The sequence below is a fragment of the Anopheles ziemanni genome, chromosome 2 (genome assembly GCF_943734765.1).
Source record: "Anopheles ziemanni chromosome 2, idAnoZiCoDA_A2_x.2, whole genome shotgun sequence".
Lineage (NCBI taxonomy): Eukaryota > Metazoa > Arthropoda > Insecta > Diptera > Culicidae > Anopheles > Anopheles ziemanni.
In genome coordinates this window covers 84,251,224-84,269,327 of record NC_080705.1, presented here as the reverse complement: position 1 = coordinate 84,269,327, position 18,104 = coordinate 84,251,224, and the positions used below count along the sequence as shown (strand labels likewise).

The window sequence follows — 18,104 nt, the reverse complement described above, 5'->3', positions numbered from 1 at the left end:
AATACAACAACAAAAAAAATGTACATATACATAACATGCCGCCGGTTGGGTGCCGGCTGCCAAACATATCGGCTAGTCGATCCATTATGGTAGCATTCTATTGTTTTATGACTACGAGAAAAGAAACAGACAACCAACAATTACGAAGCTCAGATCGGAGGCATACTTTAATAATCGTTCGTTGTTAACGCTATTTAAGCGAGAAGAGAAATCAGCGTACAGTGATCAAAGATTGGAAAAGTTACAGATGGAGCTTTCCCAAATTAGCACCACCGCTTTAAACAGTGGGGTTGGTGCTTTCCGCAAACAACAGATAAGGATAGTTTTCCCCGAACTTGGGGAGGAATGTTTGAAAAGGCAAATCAAACCAAACCATTCGGTAGTCGAGTGTGTAATGCGTGTGTGTGTGCGTGTGTGTGTGTGTGTGTTGAACATGGTGGTAGTTGTTGTTACTACCGATAACATGGGCTCCCTGTTATACATATTTTTGTACAAAACTCTGACGAAACCGCAATGGTAAATATGACAGACGAACGTAGGCATGTGTCGACAGAAGGAACAAGGTGTGAACAAAAAGATGAGAGGAAAAAAACAAAAGTACACAAAACAGCATATCCTTCCAATGGGAAGGACAAGTAACGGTAGAAAATATACATATATACAGAAAACGAAAAGTAAACCATGGCCAACGGCAATTTCCGTGCATTTTGTTGTACAATTTTGTAGAAAGTAACTTTAGTGCAAGACCGGCGGAAGGAGGTGGGTTAGCTTTACGCGAAAGTGGAAAAGTAGTGAGTGTTATGGACTAAGCATACAAACAAGCATACATTTAATTATCAGGTGTAAAAAGAAAACCAGAAAATAAAGCCAACGCGCCCAACGTGCATTGGTTTTAGTGCGAGGGAAATATTATCGCACAGCCGGAGTAGATGACCGGAGAGACTAAACCGATCCAATCCCGATGGACGGGGGAATGCGGATAAACATCAACTGTGTATATTCAACGTCGAATTGAAAATCGAGCGCGCGCGTGTTAAGGAGCCAGATTGGTTTACATATAGCGAATAAGTGATAATTGCATGCAGGAATCGAATTGGTGTTCTTCTACTTTTGGGAATATTATCGAATGGGACGAATTAATGATGGCATACAAAATAAAAAAAACTAAGTTAAACACGAGGATGGGAGGGGATATGGCACGCAGCATCGGTTTCCGGAAACGCGATCAGCGGGCAGTAATTGAAATACTCGTGATTTAAAAACTTCCCCCCGTCGAGGCTCGAGTTGTGGAAAGCGAGAGAGCGATAGGTAGGGAAAAACAACCCATCTTGATCCTATTGAAACACATGAGGGTTTGGAGCTTTCCATCCCCCCATGTGGAGATGTTTCAATTTCGGCACCAATATAATTGGTGCCGTGATATGAAAAGGTGGATTGGTTCCAATCCGGGTAATGTGTATATATTGTATCATTAAAAATTTGCGTGTTTCGAACCCATGTTGATACTTCCAGCGACGAGAGTTCGGTGAAAAGCCACAGTGCAGGGTGAATGCGGATAATGTCCATGTTTTTTTTTTTGGTTTTGTCCTAAGTGCTGCTAATGTTTTGTTTCCTTTTGCGTCCCTCTAGCTTGGGGACAGAGTTTTTTTTTCCATCGTCGGATCATTGTCTGTTCTCTTTGGAAAATAACAACCATGGCAACGCGTTGCTGCAACAGAATTACACTTTTCCTGGGGAAGTGTTTTTTTTCCTTCTGTTCAATGCAATCCCTTTGGCCACCCACCCAGCGTTGTGGTCTGGTTGTGGGTGGTGCGAGTGCCCGATTTTAAAAATGCTTTAAATGTGCATGATGCGGTAGGGAAGGGTTCTTGAGAAAATCTTTTCGACCTCACCCCACAAATCATTCGAAAGGGGAGCTAATCCGTATAATTAATTTCACCTCCGGCTGAGAAAAAGAAAAGTTGCCCAGTATTCGTTGCAATTGGAGGGTGTTTATCTAGTGATAGAAATAATCTGCTCGCATTGTGTTGAAAGAGATGCACCGGAACGTGGCGAAAGTTGAAGGAAACCGGCATAGGGGAAAGGATGTTAAAGGAAACACGGCAAACGTTTGTAGATCAGCAGGCGACGCGTGAGTCAAAGTTGACACTAGTGAGAAAACAGACGAGTGAAGTTAATAAATTGAGACAAGTTGACCCAGCTTATATTACGAAAAAGCAGTAGGACAAGGATCGAGGAATCGCAGTAAAGAAGAACGCAACATATGAGCACACGGTGAAGTAGTATGTGTGTCCCCCTTCCCTTTTTATCAATGTAAGGACACAAGCAGCAGTAAGTGGTATGTATAAATATTAATGATAACGATACTATTAATTACGATGGTAATGATAATAATAACTATAGTTGGGACTAGTTATAATGAGTACGAATACACAACAACAACCAACAACTGAGTATAGCTTACAAATATTCGGAAAACGATAACGGAAAAGGACTACAACAACAAAAAAATGCTAAATGTGAAAATTGCAACCGTACGTATAAATATATATATATATATAAACAAAATTATATATATATATAGAAATATAGCTCCTATATATATGAAACAAAAACATACCTACATAATATATATATAGGAGGTTACATTCCTTGTATTGGAAAAAATACAAAAGTAAAGCGATCAGTGGAAGGTGATGAGTATGAATCAGAATAACAGAATACATGGGCAAAAAAACTGAATAAAATCAAAAGTTGAAAAAATTATACGAAAGTGTTACTTTATGCATGGGTTGTTGTTCGGCTTAATCATGGGATTGACAAAATGTTTGAATTTCTGTTTAAAATTTTCAAATGATCAAAAGGTGTGGTGCCTGTTATCTGTTGAGCTTTTCAGTAGCGTTAACCATTTTAATGGAACGTTGTTTATTGTTTAAGTAGGTAAATTCTCTGCGAAAATGGATAGGTGGGTGGCGTTAATCAAGCATTTTGTCTGCCACGAGACCTGCGTTGTCCATCGTAATTGCTAATCCTTTAAATTCGCTTCACTTCAGAATATACAAATACCAACAAGCAGATTCGATGTAATATTTTGATGTTTTATGATTTATCCTGTTACCAATAAGTGTGATCGGCAAATGGAAACGAAAGAAGAGAAAATCGAATGTTAAACACCACAAGCTTCTTGTGAGTAGCGTTTCGGGAAGGAATGTTCGTTCGAACCTTGAGGAGGGTAAATTAATTGAAAGAGAAACGCAGAGCTAAAAGGATATAAATAGTCACTGGTTTTACTGCGCTTGACAATAGGGTTACCTTCCAGCTGGATAATACGCAAGAAAAGAGATACAAATAAGTTTTGGTTTTCTGCTGCTGCACGTGCCAAAGTGGCGTCAGGTTTGTTGGTTCATTTTATTATTATTTAAAATAATTAACAAGCATTTCTTCACACATAATCGGGGGATCATAAATTATTATCAATACAATCAATAATCTTCTTCGTACGTTTCTTATTGAAATTTTTTCCTCTCTCTCTCTCTCAGTCCCTCTCTCTGTCTTTGTCTTTCTTCCACATATACCTGCTACAGTGTAAGTTACAAAAAAAAACACGGTCAGCACTGTACGCTGTGTTGTGTATGACAAGCATGGAGTCAAGGAAGGCAGAGGAAGGTCAATGATTCAATCGAATGATAAGGAAACAAAAAACAAATGATAAACCAACCCGTTTACGTTCGTTAACGGGACTGGAGGGGGGGCATTTACGAACCGACCATAAGATGCCGATCGTTCTACTCTTTTCGTTTCCTTGAGGCGCACATAAGTCTTTGTAGATGTGTGTGTGTGTGTGTATGTAAGTGTGTACGAGTGTGAATCTGTATGTAAGTCCTGAATTCATAGTTCATTGCGTGTTACGCGTCCCTGTTCCTCCCGGATGACGCGGCCCTTACTTTCGATTTTCCCGGAAGCCATCATCATCATGTAACGCGCGTTGAGGAAATGATGGTTTTGTTTTTTATTATTTTCTCTGCTCCCCCGAAAAGGTTCCGACCATTGGTGACATCTACGCGGTACTGCCGGTTCTGCTCCCGTCAAAACCCCCCGCACACCCTTCCTAAGGGGCCCGCCCAGCCTACCGGTGTGTCCCGATCGTTCCTTTCAGGTAAGAGTTTTTTTTCCACGCGGATCGTCCGGTCCCATTCGTTGCGCGCCACTTACGTTCAGTTGGCAGTTACTTCGGCCGGCGTGGGGCAGCTGACGGCGGCGGTGGCAGTGGGTGCCGTGCTGGTGGTTGTGGCGATGGGAACCGTTGGGGTGGTGGTGGTGGCGGCGACGGCGGCCGTGCCAGTTCCGGCGGCTGTGGTGGAATTGTTCAAATCCGTCGGCTCGGTGCACTTCCACAGACCGTACGTTTTGCCCACCGTCGTCTGCCACAGCCGGAGCGTACCGTCCTCGGAGCCGCTGGCGTACAGTTCGCCGTCCGGGCTGAAGCTGACCGAATGTACCGGACCGAAGTGGCCCTTGAACGATTCTGCAACAAAAGGACAAGCTCGTGAATATCAGCGTGAAATGTAAGCCCATCCGAGGAGGCGATAAATTATTGTTTTTTATTGTGGCTTTCAACAACTAAGTTAAGAAAACTTGCTCTCTAGCATGACAGTGAGAACGCGACCAACTCTACCGCATGTGGTCAAAATGACCAGACGTTTTTGAACTAAAAAGGAATTATTTGAGCTTTTAATGTTATCATGCATGACTGGAAATTTCATTGAATTTATGGATACATTTTGGAAAGACAACAAGTTTTTCTTCAAGCACTTGACGCCAAGTATGAACTTATAACAAATTGGTATGATCACTTCCTTAGCGCTGAAGAGAGGTAAAACAAGTAAGAAAGGTTGCTTAAACCAAGATCCTTTTTTGGGTCGAAGCTAAAAAAAAATTGCCGGTCATTACGAAGCACCAATCAACCGGGTCCGGATAAATACTATTTTGACAAACCCATTTAAAACATCAAGAAAGAGTGATGGATTTGCGGTGCATTGATGTTGTGATTGAACCGATTTAAGTTTATTCTACACTTTTCGTTACTTGCGTGACCCGAAAAGTGTTTATGCAATTTGGAATATTATAGATGTTGAACTCATCGGTGTGAGTTCCTGATGCAAGAATAAAATTACTATCACAAGAGCATCAAGATAGAGAAAAATAAAATCTAAAATCTGAGTGTTTTTCAAAGTAATGCTATTGAATTCCATAAACGAAACGATGCTGTGTTTAAATAGTTTGCCAAACTGATGTGGCCCTCCCCATTACAAAAGTCCTTAAAAATCCGGTTCAAATTCAAGTTGCTCTTACCGATCTCGTTGCCCGTAATGTAGTCGTACTTGTACATCTTGAAGTCCTCCCCACCGCACACGAAGATGTGCTTGTCCGGGTGCAGACTGGCCGAGCTGACCAACGTCGGCATAGTGATCTCCTTCAGCTGCTTGAGCGTATCCATCTCGTAGAACGCGGTGCAGTGGCCGTACGTTACCGTCAGGATGGTGCCATCCTTCGACAGCTCGAGCCCGTTCGGATGCGAACTGAACTCGACCCGCGAAACCTCCTGGCCGGAGCTGCGGTCCCACAAGCGCAGCGATTTGTCGTCCGCGCAGCTGATGACACACCGTTCGTTCCGGCAGAAGAGTGCCCGCTTGACGGCCCCGGCATGGCCCGCATACGACTCCAGCGCCTTGCCCTCCGAGTTGAGATCGAATACCCGTACCAGCTTTTCGTTGCTGCCGGTCACCAGGAAGCGGCTGTCGTGGCTAAACGAGACCGTTTTGACGATGTGGTTGTGCTGCAGGCTGTGCACCTCCTCGCCCGTGACGGCGTTCCAGATTTTGCCGGTAAAGTCGGCCGCGCCGGACGCCGCTAGCGTTGCCGAGTCGTTCAACGCGACGCCCCAGACGGCACCCTTGTGACCCTCGAACGTGCCGACCCAGTCGCCGGTGTCGCCCATCCGCAGCATTGGTTTGCCATCTGCACAATGGAAGAAAATCAACAATGTAATGTAATGGTTAACAATATTAGTTCATGGTTGAACTGAAGCCATATTTTTTTATTTAAACAGGGATACACAACACTAACAACAACGGAAAAGAAACGGAACAAAAACAGGAAGCCAGATAGATCTTCGTAAGTATAGGTCAACCGAGAATATATTGCGTGACATTGAATGCCCAAGTTTAGAAAGGAGATCGTGCCGTCGCGTTTCGCGTCGATCAGGGAAACCACTTCCAGGAGGTCACCGGACCCTTTAGCCGGGAGACCTTAAGGAGTGAGGGACGGAGCAATAATAAATAAGAGTGAAATATCACGAGGAAAGCGACCCCGGTTCCCGCCCGTCGCGGCGAAACGCGAACTAGTTCCTGCGGTTTCCGTACCATCCCTCCATTCCGTCGGCTGTCGCCTTGGACACCCCCTTCCCGCGGACGGTCCAAGCTTGGCTACTTGGATGTGGTTATTGGTTGTTCCTACTTCCGCATCGGTACACAGCACTGCCGATGTGCGTTGTACGTTCGTTTTCGGAACGCGCAAGTACAGCACCGCCGCCCGCCGACGGTATCGTTGTTGCTGTTTTGATTTATACATGACCAGCACGCGTGAAGGAGGACGGGTGGGTTCGCCCGGAGGAAATGTCTTTACGGATGCGGTACCACATAGCAGCACAGTAAAGGCCACCTGCGATCGATGCATATTAACGCGACGCCGAATGACTAGACGACGCCTGCTGAGAGATATTGTTATGCGTGCGAAACGGAAATAAAGGGAACGATCGATTCCCTGTATGCGATCGGGCTTTCTGCTACGCGTTTTTCCAAATCTTGGCCCTTTTCCGATACCAGACTGGTTTGATGGCTTCCCTTGTGTGAATTCGCTTTTATCGGTGTACAGTCTCGCGCTTAATGTGTGTGGTTTTGTTCCCTTTAGCGTCGTGTCATGTGTCTGTCGGCCGATGCGGTACATAAAAAAGCAAGCTAGTCTTTTCATATCGCGGAAGGACCTTGGCGCCCCAATGACACAGAGAGACACAAAGGCTAGTGAGAACGGGTTTTGGACGTGCCGCATTCGCCAATCGGTTTGGCGTTTGGAATCGCAAGGGAATACGGTGCGATCTTTTTTTCGTTCAACTATGTTTAGCATTGCTGTGAACCTTTTAGGTTGTGTTTGTTTACCAATAGAGTAACCGAAGAACGTACCTACAGTTATAGCGGTCATTTATGAGTATTTCTTTGATTGTGATTCATAGTAGGAAAATTAAATTTTCCCAACATGCTACTTGTGAAAACAATTAAGGGCTGCAGCTTGAAGTTGCAGAAAATATTACCTTTGCATGCCGATATGAGGAAGTATCCACATTCGGTCATCCCGCTGAAATCCAAGTGCACAACGGGACGCGTATGGCCGGAACAGGTCAAAGCGATTTGCTTCATGTTTGTAGATTGTGGTATTGCTTTTTCACGTTTTAAGCCCACGTACTGCACAACAGCGTGGTCAACTCCGTCACGGAGGAACAATTTTTTCTTCCTGCACACGGTTTCGTTTCAGTACAGCACAAACACACGCGCACAGCACCACATACGATTGGAATTGGAGTACGCGTGATTTTGGCAAAGGATGAAAACGAAGTTTCCTTTTGGTTCGATGCAAGATGGCACGGTGTACGGTTCAAACAAAAAAAACACTACAGCTCGGCAGGAGAGATGCACACAAGAGCCTGGACAAATTTTGCACAACTTCAACACTGGATCGTAAAAAATACACACACACACGCGAGTGGAGCGCACTTTCTTCCGAATCCGAGGAAATATCGAAGACGTTCGAACGCTGGAGGGCGCAGCAGGTTATAGATATCGTCGTGCGATAGCAGGAGACGCACGCCTCGAATATTTTTCGGACGATGACCAAGAAGAAAACAAGGTCAGCCTCGATTTAAGAAATCGATTCAGATCCCGAAAGAGTTTACGGTAGCGAAAGTCAAGAAGTGTACTTGACCACTCCGTACAAATGGCAGTTTCCTACTGCTGTGTCGGCTGCCATTTTGGACGTTGCTTGACGGATTGGCGTTTAGTAGGGATATTGGGGCCATACGCACTTTTAGTTGCAGAAAATACCTCTAAGTACGTACTGCTGTAAAGGATAAATATAGATTTTTTGAAGCAAATTCTAAAGGAATACAAATTTATTGTCAGTAAACGAAGCAGCGTTGAAATTATTACATATTTAGAGATGCATGAGTCATATAAATTCCTGAACTTGGTAAAACCAAACAAAGTTTATTTATCTATTGAAGCAGAGTGCATAGTACCCCAGACTTCTTAATGACACGAGACGCTGACGTTTAATTCGCCGGTCTTCTATCGTTTATACTTTGATGTTTACGGGTTCACAGGGAACACAGGCGAAATTCTTAAGGGTGTTATATGCTCAACCAGCATTCAATAAAGTTTTTGATAATATGTACAAGTTATATTTGAACTAAATAAAAACCATTATCCAATGCTAAACTTGCAGCATGGATTGTTTCTTCTTTTTTGATTTATTTATCTTTTTCGGTAGTACATAAAGTGTTCTAGTAGCCTGCGTTAAAAGATTTTGATCGTACACGTTTAGCTACGGTTTCAGATTGGTTTTGGTATTTCATTGACTTCATCAGATTTACGCTATTGAACTGTATTTCCGTCATGGAGTGGACACCGAACGACCGAATTACGCAATTCTTCAACTATACAAATTTAAGCAGTAAGTATCCGTGTTTATGTGATAGCAAATCGGTTATTTTAATGTAATGACGAATTCTATTTTCAGAACGCAACATCGAGTTGAACAGGCTAAAAATATTGTATGAAAAGGCGTGTCATTCAGAACATTTCGCACATGTTGTAAAGGAATTATTTGATCTGAATGAAACCCTGAAAAGAAGGCTGATCATAAATGAATCGAATATACGGAATGTTATCCAGCAAGATCAATTTCTACAAATTCCCACTGATGACATGAAGGTGTGGTAGTAAAGCAGATTTTGATTTGGTTGAATAAATGACTATCCTTTATTCTGCAGAAAATCCTGACAGATCTTGACGAAATGCGTTTTGCTAAACGGAAAACATTGGATTTGCTTCTAGTGAAAGTGAAGTTTTTGCGCGAACGGTATCATAATTTGTTGGTGAGTAATCAAACAACTGTTTCAAGCGTATTTCTGTTCGATCTTTTAAAATGGAAATGAAAATCGATCGATCATTTATGCAGATGAAAATATTCGCAAACAGAATCCACTTTGATACATATGATCCAAAAGCAACGGAACAAGAATCTCAAATAAGGTTACTGGCTGCAAATCTTAATCGCTGTGAGGCAGCTATTCGCAATGCTCGAAACGTGCATGGGTATTATTTTCGTATAGGAATGTACCTATCAAAGGTATTACTACAAAATACTTAACTTACCCGTCGGTCGACATAATGGTGAATGGTTTTTATCTTTCATTTGGAATAAGGACAACCTGGATAACAACCGATCGTTAGAAGCCCTAAAACAAGCAATTACAGAGCAAACGCAGCTGATTAAAAAAACAACACAGATCGGTCGGTCAATGATTAATAATGTAGCAAAGTTAAATATCGATTTAAAGGTACGTTTATCATCGGAATACGGGCCAATCTTCTTAATGCCCATTACTCTATCTCCTACCTGCTGTTATTTTCAGAAATCATCTTTAAAATTCGCTACACATCGAGAACTGACTACGACATCCCTGATTCATTATAAAACCATACTAGCAAAGGAAAAGTCTTCAATTGTTGATGCCACAATGAAAGACGTAAGTAAGAAATGCGCTTGCAAACAATCATATTACTAAACGCTGTTTATTTCTTAGATTGACACAAAACGATGGACTTCACGCTACGATTCTTTGACCCAAAGTATGGAAAATTTGCAAATAGAAAAGGAGAATTTGCAATCAACTATTCTTGAAATGAAGCAAGCTTCTTTTAGTATTTGTGAGGCTCAAATTCTTTACGAGTAAGTTTTTCTTGTATTGTTTTACACTTTATTATAGACGACATCATGTGTTTCTTTTGTTAATCATTCCTAGAATGAATCATAAAACAAATCAGATCATGCAAGTGGAAAAGGAAATTTATGAGAAGGAAGGCTCTTACAAGAAACTTAATGAAAGTATTGAACATATGAAATATTTTATCCACGAAGGTTCAAAGTAATGCACTACTGCTAGCCTAAACTGAAATTACTGATAGTTCAATCATTTAAATCTGATTGTCTCATGTGTCTTTCAGTTTACCACCAAAAACAGAAAACATTACACATGGCTTAGAGGAGCAAACTAAAATGCAAACCAAATTGAAAGCTTCTTTGGCACGACAAAATTCGTTGCATATGCTGTTGGACCAGTTTTTTGCGCACATAACCCAAATTATTGAACGAAGTGACTTGAAAGCAACTAATGTGAATATGCATGATTCGGAATATGAAAACATAGCAACCTTATCTGCTTTGTTGCGTTTGCTCAAATCTGAAGAATAAATAAGTTGTAACCTGTATCGTTGCACAACGCAATCCAAACCTGTTTTTGTCAATTAATTTTGAAAAAAAAACAATGGATTCCCATGATTATACCGTATAACCAGGAGTCTTGGTTTGGATTTTTCTTCTTCTCGCCATCGCCTATGTTTTTGACAGATATTGCTTGTTGGGAGCTGATTTAAATCTCAAACGAATCCGAATCTGTCAAGAACTCAAATCTTCGAATCTTCCGAATCATGGTTCTACCAACACTACTCGATGCGGCGAAGAAAACATTGCTCCGCCAGGATCGTTTGTGAAAGCAGTGAAATATTTGTGTTCTCAACATGTGCTGGAAAGTGTCTGAAGCATAAATACACAACTTATTTCCATTCGTCCTGCGATGGAAAATTCGCTGATGCAATGAAACGACGTGAAACGATTTGTTTAAGTAGAAATAGAAAGCTACATTAGTTTGTCTGAATGGTGAGTTGCCTTGTTGTTGATGTTGTTGGTGTTCGAATTGCCAAAAAATGAATTGAGAAAGTAATGCCCTTATTATCAAATTTCTGTTGGAAAGTTGGTGTGTTGCCATTCGTTCCGTGGAATAATTGCACCATTCCGTTCCTCGATGCACTGTGCTGTTTGCAGATGGGTGGGGTGTATGTTAAAATTATACCTGTGAGGTGTTGCGCAAATGTTAACTCCAACCTGTGCCTACTATACTGTACTGTTTGTTATGATCCCACGTCCCGTGGGAGTGGGTGGGTCTTGGACGATCGACAATGTGCAAAAAATCGTACAAAGGTGCCACAAATCTGAAGAACATTATCGTAAGCCGGGTTCAATACAATCGAACACTTGTTTCGTTAATTTTCTGTGTTAGTACAATGGTGTTATATTGTATGGTTACTTCTGTGCCATTTAAATCAACAACGAAATTAGAGCACGAACATAAAACTGCAACATTTAATCAAGTTTTGATAACCCTGTGCTTCATTAACTTGAGTTGTTTACAAAGGGCTTGGCATTGGGTGTGTAACGTTCGATTTTTCCAGGGGGGGGCGGTTATATGAAACGATAACAAAGCTATGACGTCATCGAATGGCACGAAATTGTGCCGTTCCGTTTTAACTTTCTATGCCTGTGTGTTACCATTTTTTCACATCTGTTTTCTTCTATCGTTGTTTTTTCAGAAAATATTTCCGTGCCGAAAACCATGAAAATGGGACTGAACACATCTTCCATGCGCAGGCGTGGCTGCCTGTACGGCATCGTACTGGTGCTGATACCGTGCACGGTACTGATAGTGGTGATCGGAACCGACTACACCTCCGAGCAGTCGATGTCGCAGCGCATGGCCGAGTTCCAGATGCGCATGCAGTATCTCGAGTCGATGTACCGCACGAAACAGGAGGACGTTGCGATCCTGTCGCAGTATTTGCGGCTGGCCGCACTAAACGGTGTGAACGCAGCCGGTGGCACCAGCGCCACCGACGGGGCTAACGTGTCGCTGACCAACCTCGATCTACTGGACGGTTTGAGTGCGGACTCGCGCTCCCTTATCCGAAACGTGACGTCAACGGCGCGGCTAGCGGAAAACCTCAAGCTCCCGACAGCATTTCACTTTTTGCCGCACCTGTTGGACGACTCCAGCTCGCTGCAACCGAGCTACATCGAGAGCAGAAAGCGACAGGGTGTCTCGATCGTGCTGGGCATTCCAACGGTGAAGCGCGACAAACAGTCCTATCTGGTGGAAACGATAGACAATCTCATCTCGAATATGGACGAGGAGGAACAGAACGATACCATGGTCGTGGTGTACGTCGGCGAGACGGATCTCGACTACGTCAAGCTGGTAGCGCACCAGATACGTACACGCTTCGGGAGCTACATCGATAATGGGTTCCTCGAGATCATCGCACCGGCCACCTCGTACTATCCGAACATGAACAACCTCCGGCAGACGCTGAACGATTCGCTCGAACGGGTCCGGTGGCGTTCGAAGCAGAATCTCGACTTTGCGTTCCTGATGGCGTACGCACAACCGAAGGGTGCCTTCTACCTGCAGCTGGAGGACGACATCCTCACGAAGAAGGGCTTCGTGACGATAATGAAAAATTTCGCCCTGGAGAAAACGGCCAAAAAAGAGCACACCAATTGGTTCGTGCTGGACTTTTGCCAACTAGGTTTCATAGGTGCGTATATGAAAGGGCGTCGGGTGACTAAATTATGCGGGACCCGTGGGTCGTAATCTACATGATTCTCTCAATTTCAATTTGCTTTTACTTCCATTGTCTATTTTATCACCATCCACTCTGGTCAGGTGAATCACAAGACTGACTCACGCATCCGCTTTTAACTATCTTTTTCTTTCTTTTTCTCGCAGTGCTCGTAATTCTTAAAAAGTATTTTTTTTCAATCTGTCCATCTGTCCTGTGTCTGTCTAGGCCATGCTTCTACCGATTTTTGTTGCCAACTAGCTTGCGAATTGTTTCGATTTTTTTAAATTGTGTTTGAATGTGACGTTGCGTTAGATCGTGTTATTCGACATTCAATTATCATTGCGCTAGTTCTTAATCTATTCGGCTCTATCCCTACTGCGTGTACTAATCGATGGGTTTTTTTCCTTCGTAGGAAAAATGTTCAAATCCGCCGATCTGCCTTGGTTAATAACATTCTTCCAGATGTTCTTTAACGATAAGCCCGTCGACTGGTTGCTGTACCACCTGATCTACACGAAAGTGTGCAGTGTGGAAAAGGATGGCGTAAGTAGAGGGGTCGAGATTTTCCTTGTTTTGGGTACTGTTGCTAATAGAACCTTCGATTGTTTGTTTTTACAATGATTTTACAGAAAAGCTGCAAGCAGGAGATGTCCAAACTGTGGATCCACTACAAGCCCTCACTGTTCCAGCACATCGGCACACAGTCTTCGCTCAAGGGCAAGGTGCAAAAGCTGAAGGACAAACAGTTTGGCAAAATACCAAACTTTCATCCACATCGCAATCCGCCGGCCACGGTGCGCACCGGCATACAGCCGTACAAATCGTACACCCTGCAGAAGGCGTACGCGGGCGACAGTTTCTTCTGGGGCCTGATGCCACAGCCGGGCGATCTAATCGAATTTCGCTTCAAACAACCTACTACCATTCGACGGTGGGTGCTAATGACCTTTGGGAGACGTGTGTGAGGCACACCGTTATTTACTTTCTCATTATCACTTTCCACATAGATTTTTGTTTCGAAGTGGGAATTTCGAGCAACCGTCTGACCGGTTCTACAACACCACCGTGGAAGTGCTCCCGGCGAACGGCAATGGTTCGGCGATCAGTGCCACGTTGCCTTACAATGTCACCAAGGACGGGTTTCTCGTGGTGGGTAGTTTCAATAACTACGGTATTGCGGAAGGCGAGATCGATACGAAGATCGGCAAGCTGAAGGAGCTCCGACTGCACGTCAACAGTGACAGCCAAAATTGGGTTATTTTACGAGAGGTATGCAATGTTCAACGCAAATTAAGCGAATTAAGTATTTACAGTATAGTGTCATCAGTTTAGTATATTAAATACAAATTATCACTGGCAAGTCAGACGAAATTACGGCATTTTGCCAGAACTTTAGCCATAGCCGACATTACGGTTTATATTGGCATGTTTTTCCTTGTGGCCATCATTCATACTTTGAAACATTATTTTTGTGTGACCGACCTTGATCTGTGCTTCCGTATGACAATCTCCATTTTTTTCTAGTTTTTCTTAAATTTTCACTTCATCTATAGCGACTTTCTGGTCGAATTTTCCTTCTGTCCGTTGCTTCGGCGTCTGTTGCTGATGACGCTGTCAAACTTGTTCTGAACATAAAAGAAACGCCAGATGATCCTTTCAAAAGAAAGTTAACTGTGGTTAAAATTTAAAACATTTTTGGTCAACTTAAAAAAGGAATGTTGTGATTGCGTAAAAAAACTCCAGAAAGATTGATATGATTTTCTAATGATTCTTTTATTTTTATTGCCTAAATTACCTTGTTGGGTTTCTGGCACGGACTACATGACCTTCATTTTCTCATTACTCTTTACAGATTTATTTGCAGAGTAACAGCGTTCGGTGACAGAAACACTATCGTATGCTCGACCCGTTCGGAGCGAGTTCTCACACGAAATCGGAAACGGTGGCATTCTTCTTGGGTGATAAGAAACAGATGCGTTCATCCGATAGAGGCACCACTTTCCGTCGCCAGCGGGTGAGTCGTGATAAAAGCCCCTCAAAAGCACCCAATCCGGGTGGTCGAAAAGATCGTAGGAAACCACCAAACGCAAAAATGAACATTTAAATATCGGTTAAAGGAAGCCGATCAAAGGAGGCGGCTTAAGAGGCGGTTTGGAAGATAGAAATGATCTGTCTGCGTATAATCGCAACCTACATCGTAATCTCAAAAGATCTGGGCATACGCCACGCGACGGGAAGAATCTCATGACATGGAATCATGTACTCGTATTGTTACGTATTGCACCGGCAGCGTTTGCGCATTTTGTGTCTAAATAATTGTAAGTGTTGGCAAATGTATAGGTTTGGTTTAGTATTCCCCTCCTTTACTCGAATGTAAGATGCATAAATGTGTACAGTGTTATCTACCGCGGCCAGTGTACGGTCGTCGTCTTCAATGTGATCCCGCAATTGGTTTAGCCACAATTGAATCGCACAGCTATTGGATATCTATATTGTGTAGGATTAGTTTTTACGCCATGTTATATGAAATTGGACAGTATCCGTATTATTCGCGCTATTTTTTATCGATGTTTGTACACGTGGGCGTAAGTAAGTGTGTGTTTGTGGATGTGTGTAATGTGTATTTTGATAGCTGTTATGTTACGGGTAACGTAACATTAAGCCTTATCGCCCAGGGAAATCGTTAGCGATCGTCAATAATGGTCACAAGTTAATTGTGAATGAATCGAACACTCGACGGCTACTGACGATCGTTAACTTGTTTTTTTGGTGATAAGCCTTATTCATAGGAAAACAAGGGAAATAACACATCCGGAATATTGAGATAGCTAGCCAGTCTAACAGTATCGTAAACGAAAGTAATTATTCAACCGTATACTCATTTGTGTCCCGAAATTATTACCAGTATATGAAGGATAGTAATGGAAGTGTCGTTAATATTTTTTACAAAATTTACTTCCTTGTTTCCATTCTACTGTTTTGTTTTTGGTTTTATGTTTAAAACATGGTATTGGAGCTTTCATCACGCTAAATTATGGTTCTGGTATTTTTTTACAAAATTTACGTCCTTCTTTCCATTTTTTATTTTGTTTTTTCATGTTTAAAACGTGGTGAAACTTTCACCACGCTAAATTATGGTTTTGGATTTAGAAAATTGAAATTAAAAGTTAGTATTAAAAGTTTTCGAACTTTGTTTTGAAAATTGAAAAACATATTGGGATATTTTTTAAAATCTTTTGAATCTAATTAGTAATCTAAGAATAAAGATCATCACAGAAAAATAAACAGTACGGCAAAAACCAGCGTTTGCAAGCTCTTACTCTCTTCTGTTACCCAGAGGAAACCTTGTGTGATGCTAGTAATATTCGACTGCTAGGGAGAGAGAATGAGAGACATGTACATTCATTTTTTACGCGTACTGTTTTGGAAAAGAAGAGCAAACAAAAATGCATTGAAAAAACCAGCTTAAAAATAACGGCTGCTTCCCGTCCCGTATGCTTTCACTGGTCGTAGCTTTCTTTCGTTTTGCTCAAACCCTACGCAGCCTTATTGCCCAAAACCGAAACCACGCAGCTTTCCCCGGAAGCAAAGGGGAGAGGTATGCCATACGTTACCAGTTTGAATCATTCGTTTGCTAATGTTTAAGAGTCCCTGCGTTATGGTTTCGTTCCTCGAAGGATACAATAGAAATGAAAAAAGCATAACGAGAGATAATGATACAGAACTTATCACTAATTGACAGCTTGGCAGTTGGATACGAAAAGGCACCCCTTGGCGGTGACAGGCAGAAGAAATCTCGAGTGTGGCCTGACCAGCCTGATATCCGTCTAACAATGTACGTTCCTAGTGGTTGGTACCGGTGGCGAGTAATCAAAATCATGTTTCTTTAATAATAGCTTTGTTCCTTGCTGAAGTAATGCAATGATCTGATCGTTTCGGATGATGTTGTCGCCACTGGGAGTTAACAAAAATCGTGTCCACATTACACAATAGTTTTTTCAGCAAAACGTCAATGAGTGAGAAGAAATGTTATGTTTTGTAGGCTCCCTAGAATGATGTGGCTGCAAACAGTGCATGAAAGCGGACTAACGAAAAAAGGGGCCTACAACCGCATCAGTACAATAAATTACAACAGTATCTCGACAGTTGATCGCGTCTGCCTACGTACTTGGGCTTGCTGATGAGCTAGCTTTGCGGTTGCACTCGCGTAACATAGTCAACCCATTCCAATAGTAAAATTATTAAATAAATGTTCCAACAGACACACACACACAACACACAAAAACCGCTGTAATGCTAAACGAAACAATTGATCTAGCACAATAAAAGCTACACTGCGAACTCTTTGTCAGCTGACCCTCACACGACCCACTCACACACACGTTATCGGAAATTGCAAAGCAACAATCTTGTAACAATTAACTACTTGTAAGAACAAGCGCAAAGGAGAGTGTGATTGTCAAATAAATGAGCTTTGTTTGAATATAAATATACATTTGGTATTATTAATGGCGGTCTGTTTATGTCTTCCGAAAGTATCATGTAGTAGTAGCTGTTTACAAAAGTTATTAGTTCGATGTCGAATAAATATCGTATTAAGTTTATAATATTTTCTTTTAATCTCTAATCACCAATTGCAAGTAGGAGCATAGAACAATTCAAATCATAACTACCCAGAGTTTTCCTATCAACAACTAATGGTTGAAGGTACTTTACTTCCTACTGCTTGTTTATTTAGTTCATAACATACCTGTTATTTCCATTTTTTCCGTTGTATCAGCCTTTAATTGTTTTATTTTGTTTTATCGACAACTTTGGAGAATGTTGCATTTTTTTGAACGGAGAATAAACAGTGTTTTCTTTTTTTTTTTTCGAATGTATTCTAAAAAAGTGCAAGTTTTCGAAGACTTGTTCCAAAATATTTTGTTTTATTCATTGTGACATGTAACATCATTGCTTTATCCTATTATTATTGTACTAGAAAATTATCACACAACGTAACGCAGTTGAACAACATATAATGTTTGGAAACATGTAGTCATGGCGCAATGCTCTACAGTTACTTCCCGCAGACCAAGAATCCGTTCAAAACGTGTTATTCTATGAAACTTTTCGCGGTAATTTTGGCGTTTATTTTACACTGCAGAAAATTTGTATCATGTTAAGTTTGGTCAAATGAAGAGTTAAAATTAAACATATCAAACAGAATGTGTAAAGTTTCTCGCATGCCTGCCGAGAAAGGATCAGGGATCCTGTTTCGTATTTGCTTTAAATTTCCGGTCCTCCTGACGGCGGTACGACGCTCGTTACTTTAAT

General features: G+C 41.9%; 3 protein-coding genes across 3 annotated transcripts; 2 read left to right on the top strand and 1 right to left on the bottom strand.

The window, feature by feature from the left end:
* Nucleotides 1–3,973: 3,973 nt before the first annotated feature.
* LOC131283006 (serine-threonine kinase receptor-associated protein) lies at nt 3,974–8,065 on the bottom strand. Its single transcript, XM_058312567.1, has 3 exons — nt 7,367–8,065; nt 5,353–6,018; nt 3,974–4,525 (listed from the first exon to the last, which is right to left on the bottom strand). Exons 1-3 carry the CDS (start codon nt 7,470–7,472, stop codon nt 4,215–4,217), a joined length of 1,083 nt encoding a protein of 360 aa, XP_058168550.1. The 5' UTR covers nt 7,473–8,065; the 3' UTR covers nt 3,974–4,214.
* Nucleotides 8,066–8,723: 658 nt separating this feature from the next.
* On the top strand, nt 8,724–10,584 carry LOC131282129 (uncharacterized). The gene is made up of 9 exons (XM_058311525.1): nt 8,724–8,781; nt 8,848–9,041; nt 9,101–9,205; nt 9,289–9,459; nt 9,536–9,670; nt 9,746–9,859; nt 9,917–10,062; nt 10,136–10,258; nt 10,338–10,584. Exons 1-9 carry the CDS (start codon nt 8,724–8,726, stop codon nt 10,582–10,584), a joined length of 1,293 nt encoding a protein of 430 aa, XP_058167508.1.
* Nucleotides 10,585–10,881: 297 nt separating this feature from the next.
* On the top strand, nt 10,882–15,141 carry LOC131281986 (alpha-1,3-mannosyl-glycoprotein 4-beta-N-acetylglucosaminyltransferase B). Its single transcript, XM_058311370.1, has 6 exons — nt 10,882–11,049; nt 11,760–12,761; nt 13,201–13,331; nt 13,418–13,719; nt 13,796–14,057; nt 14,641–15,141. Exons 2-6 carry the CDS (start codon nt 11,783–11,785, stop codon nt 14,668–14,670), a joined length of 1,704 nt encoding a protein of 567 aa, XP_058167353.1. The 5' UTR covers nt 10,882–11,049; nt 11,760–11,782; the 3' UTR covers nt 14,671–15,141.
* Nucleotides 15,142–18,104: the final 2,963 nt, after the last annotated feature.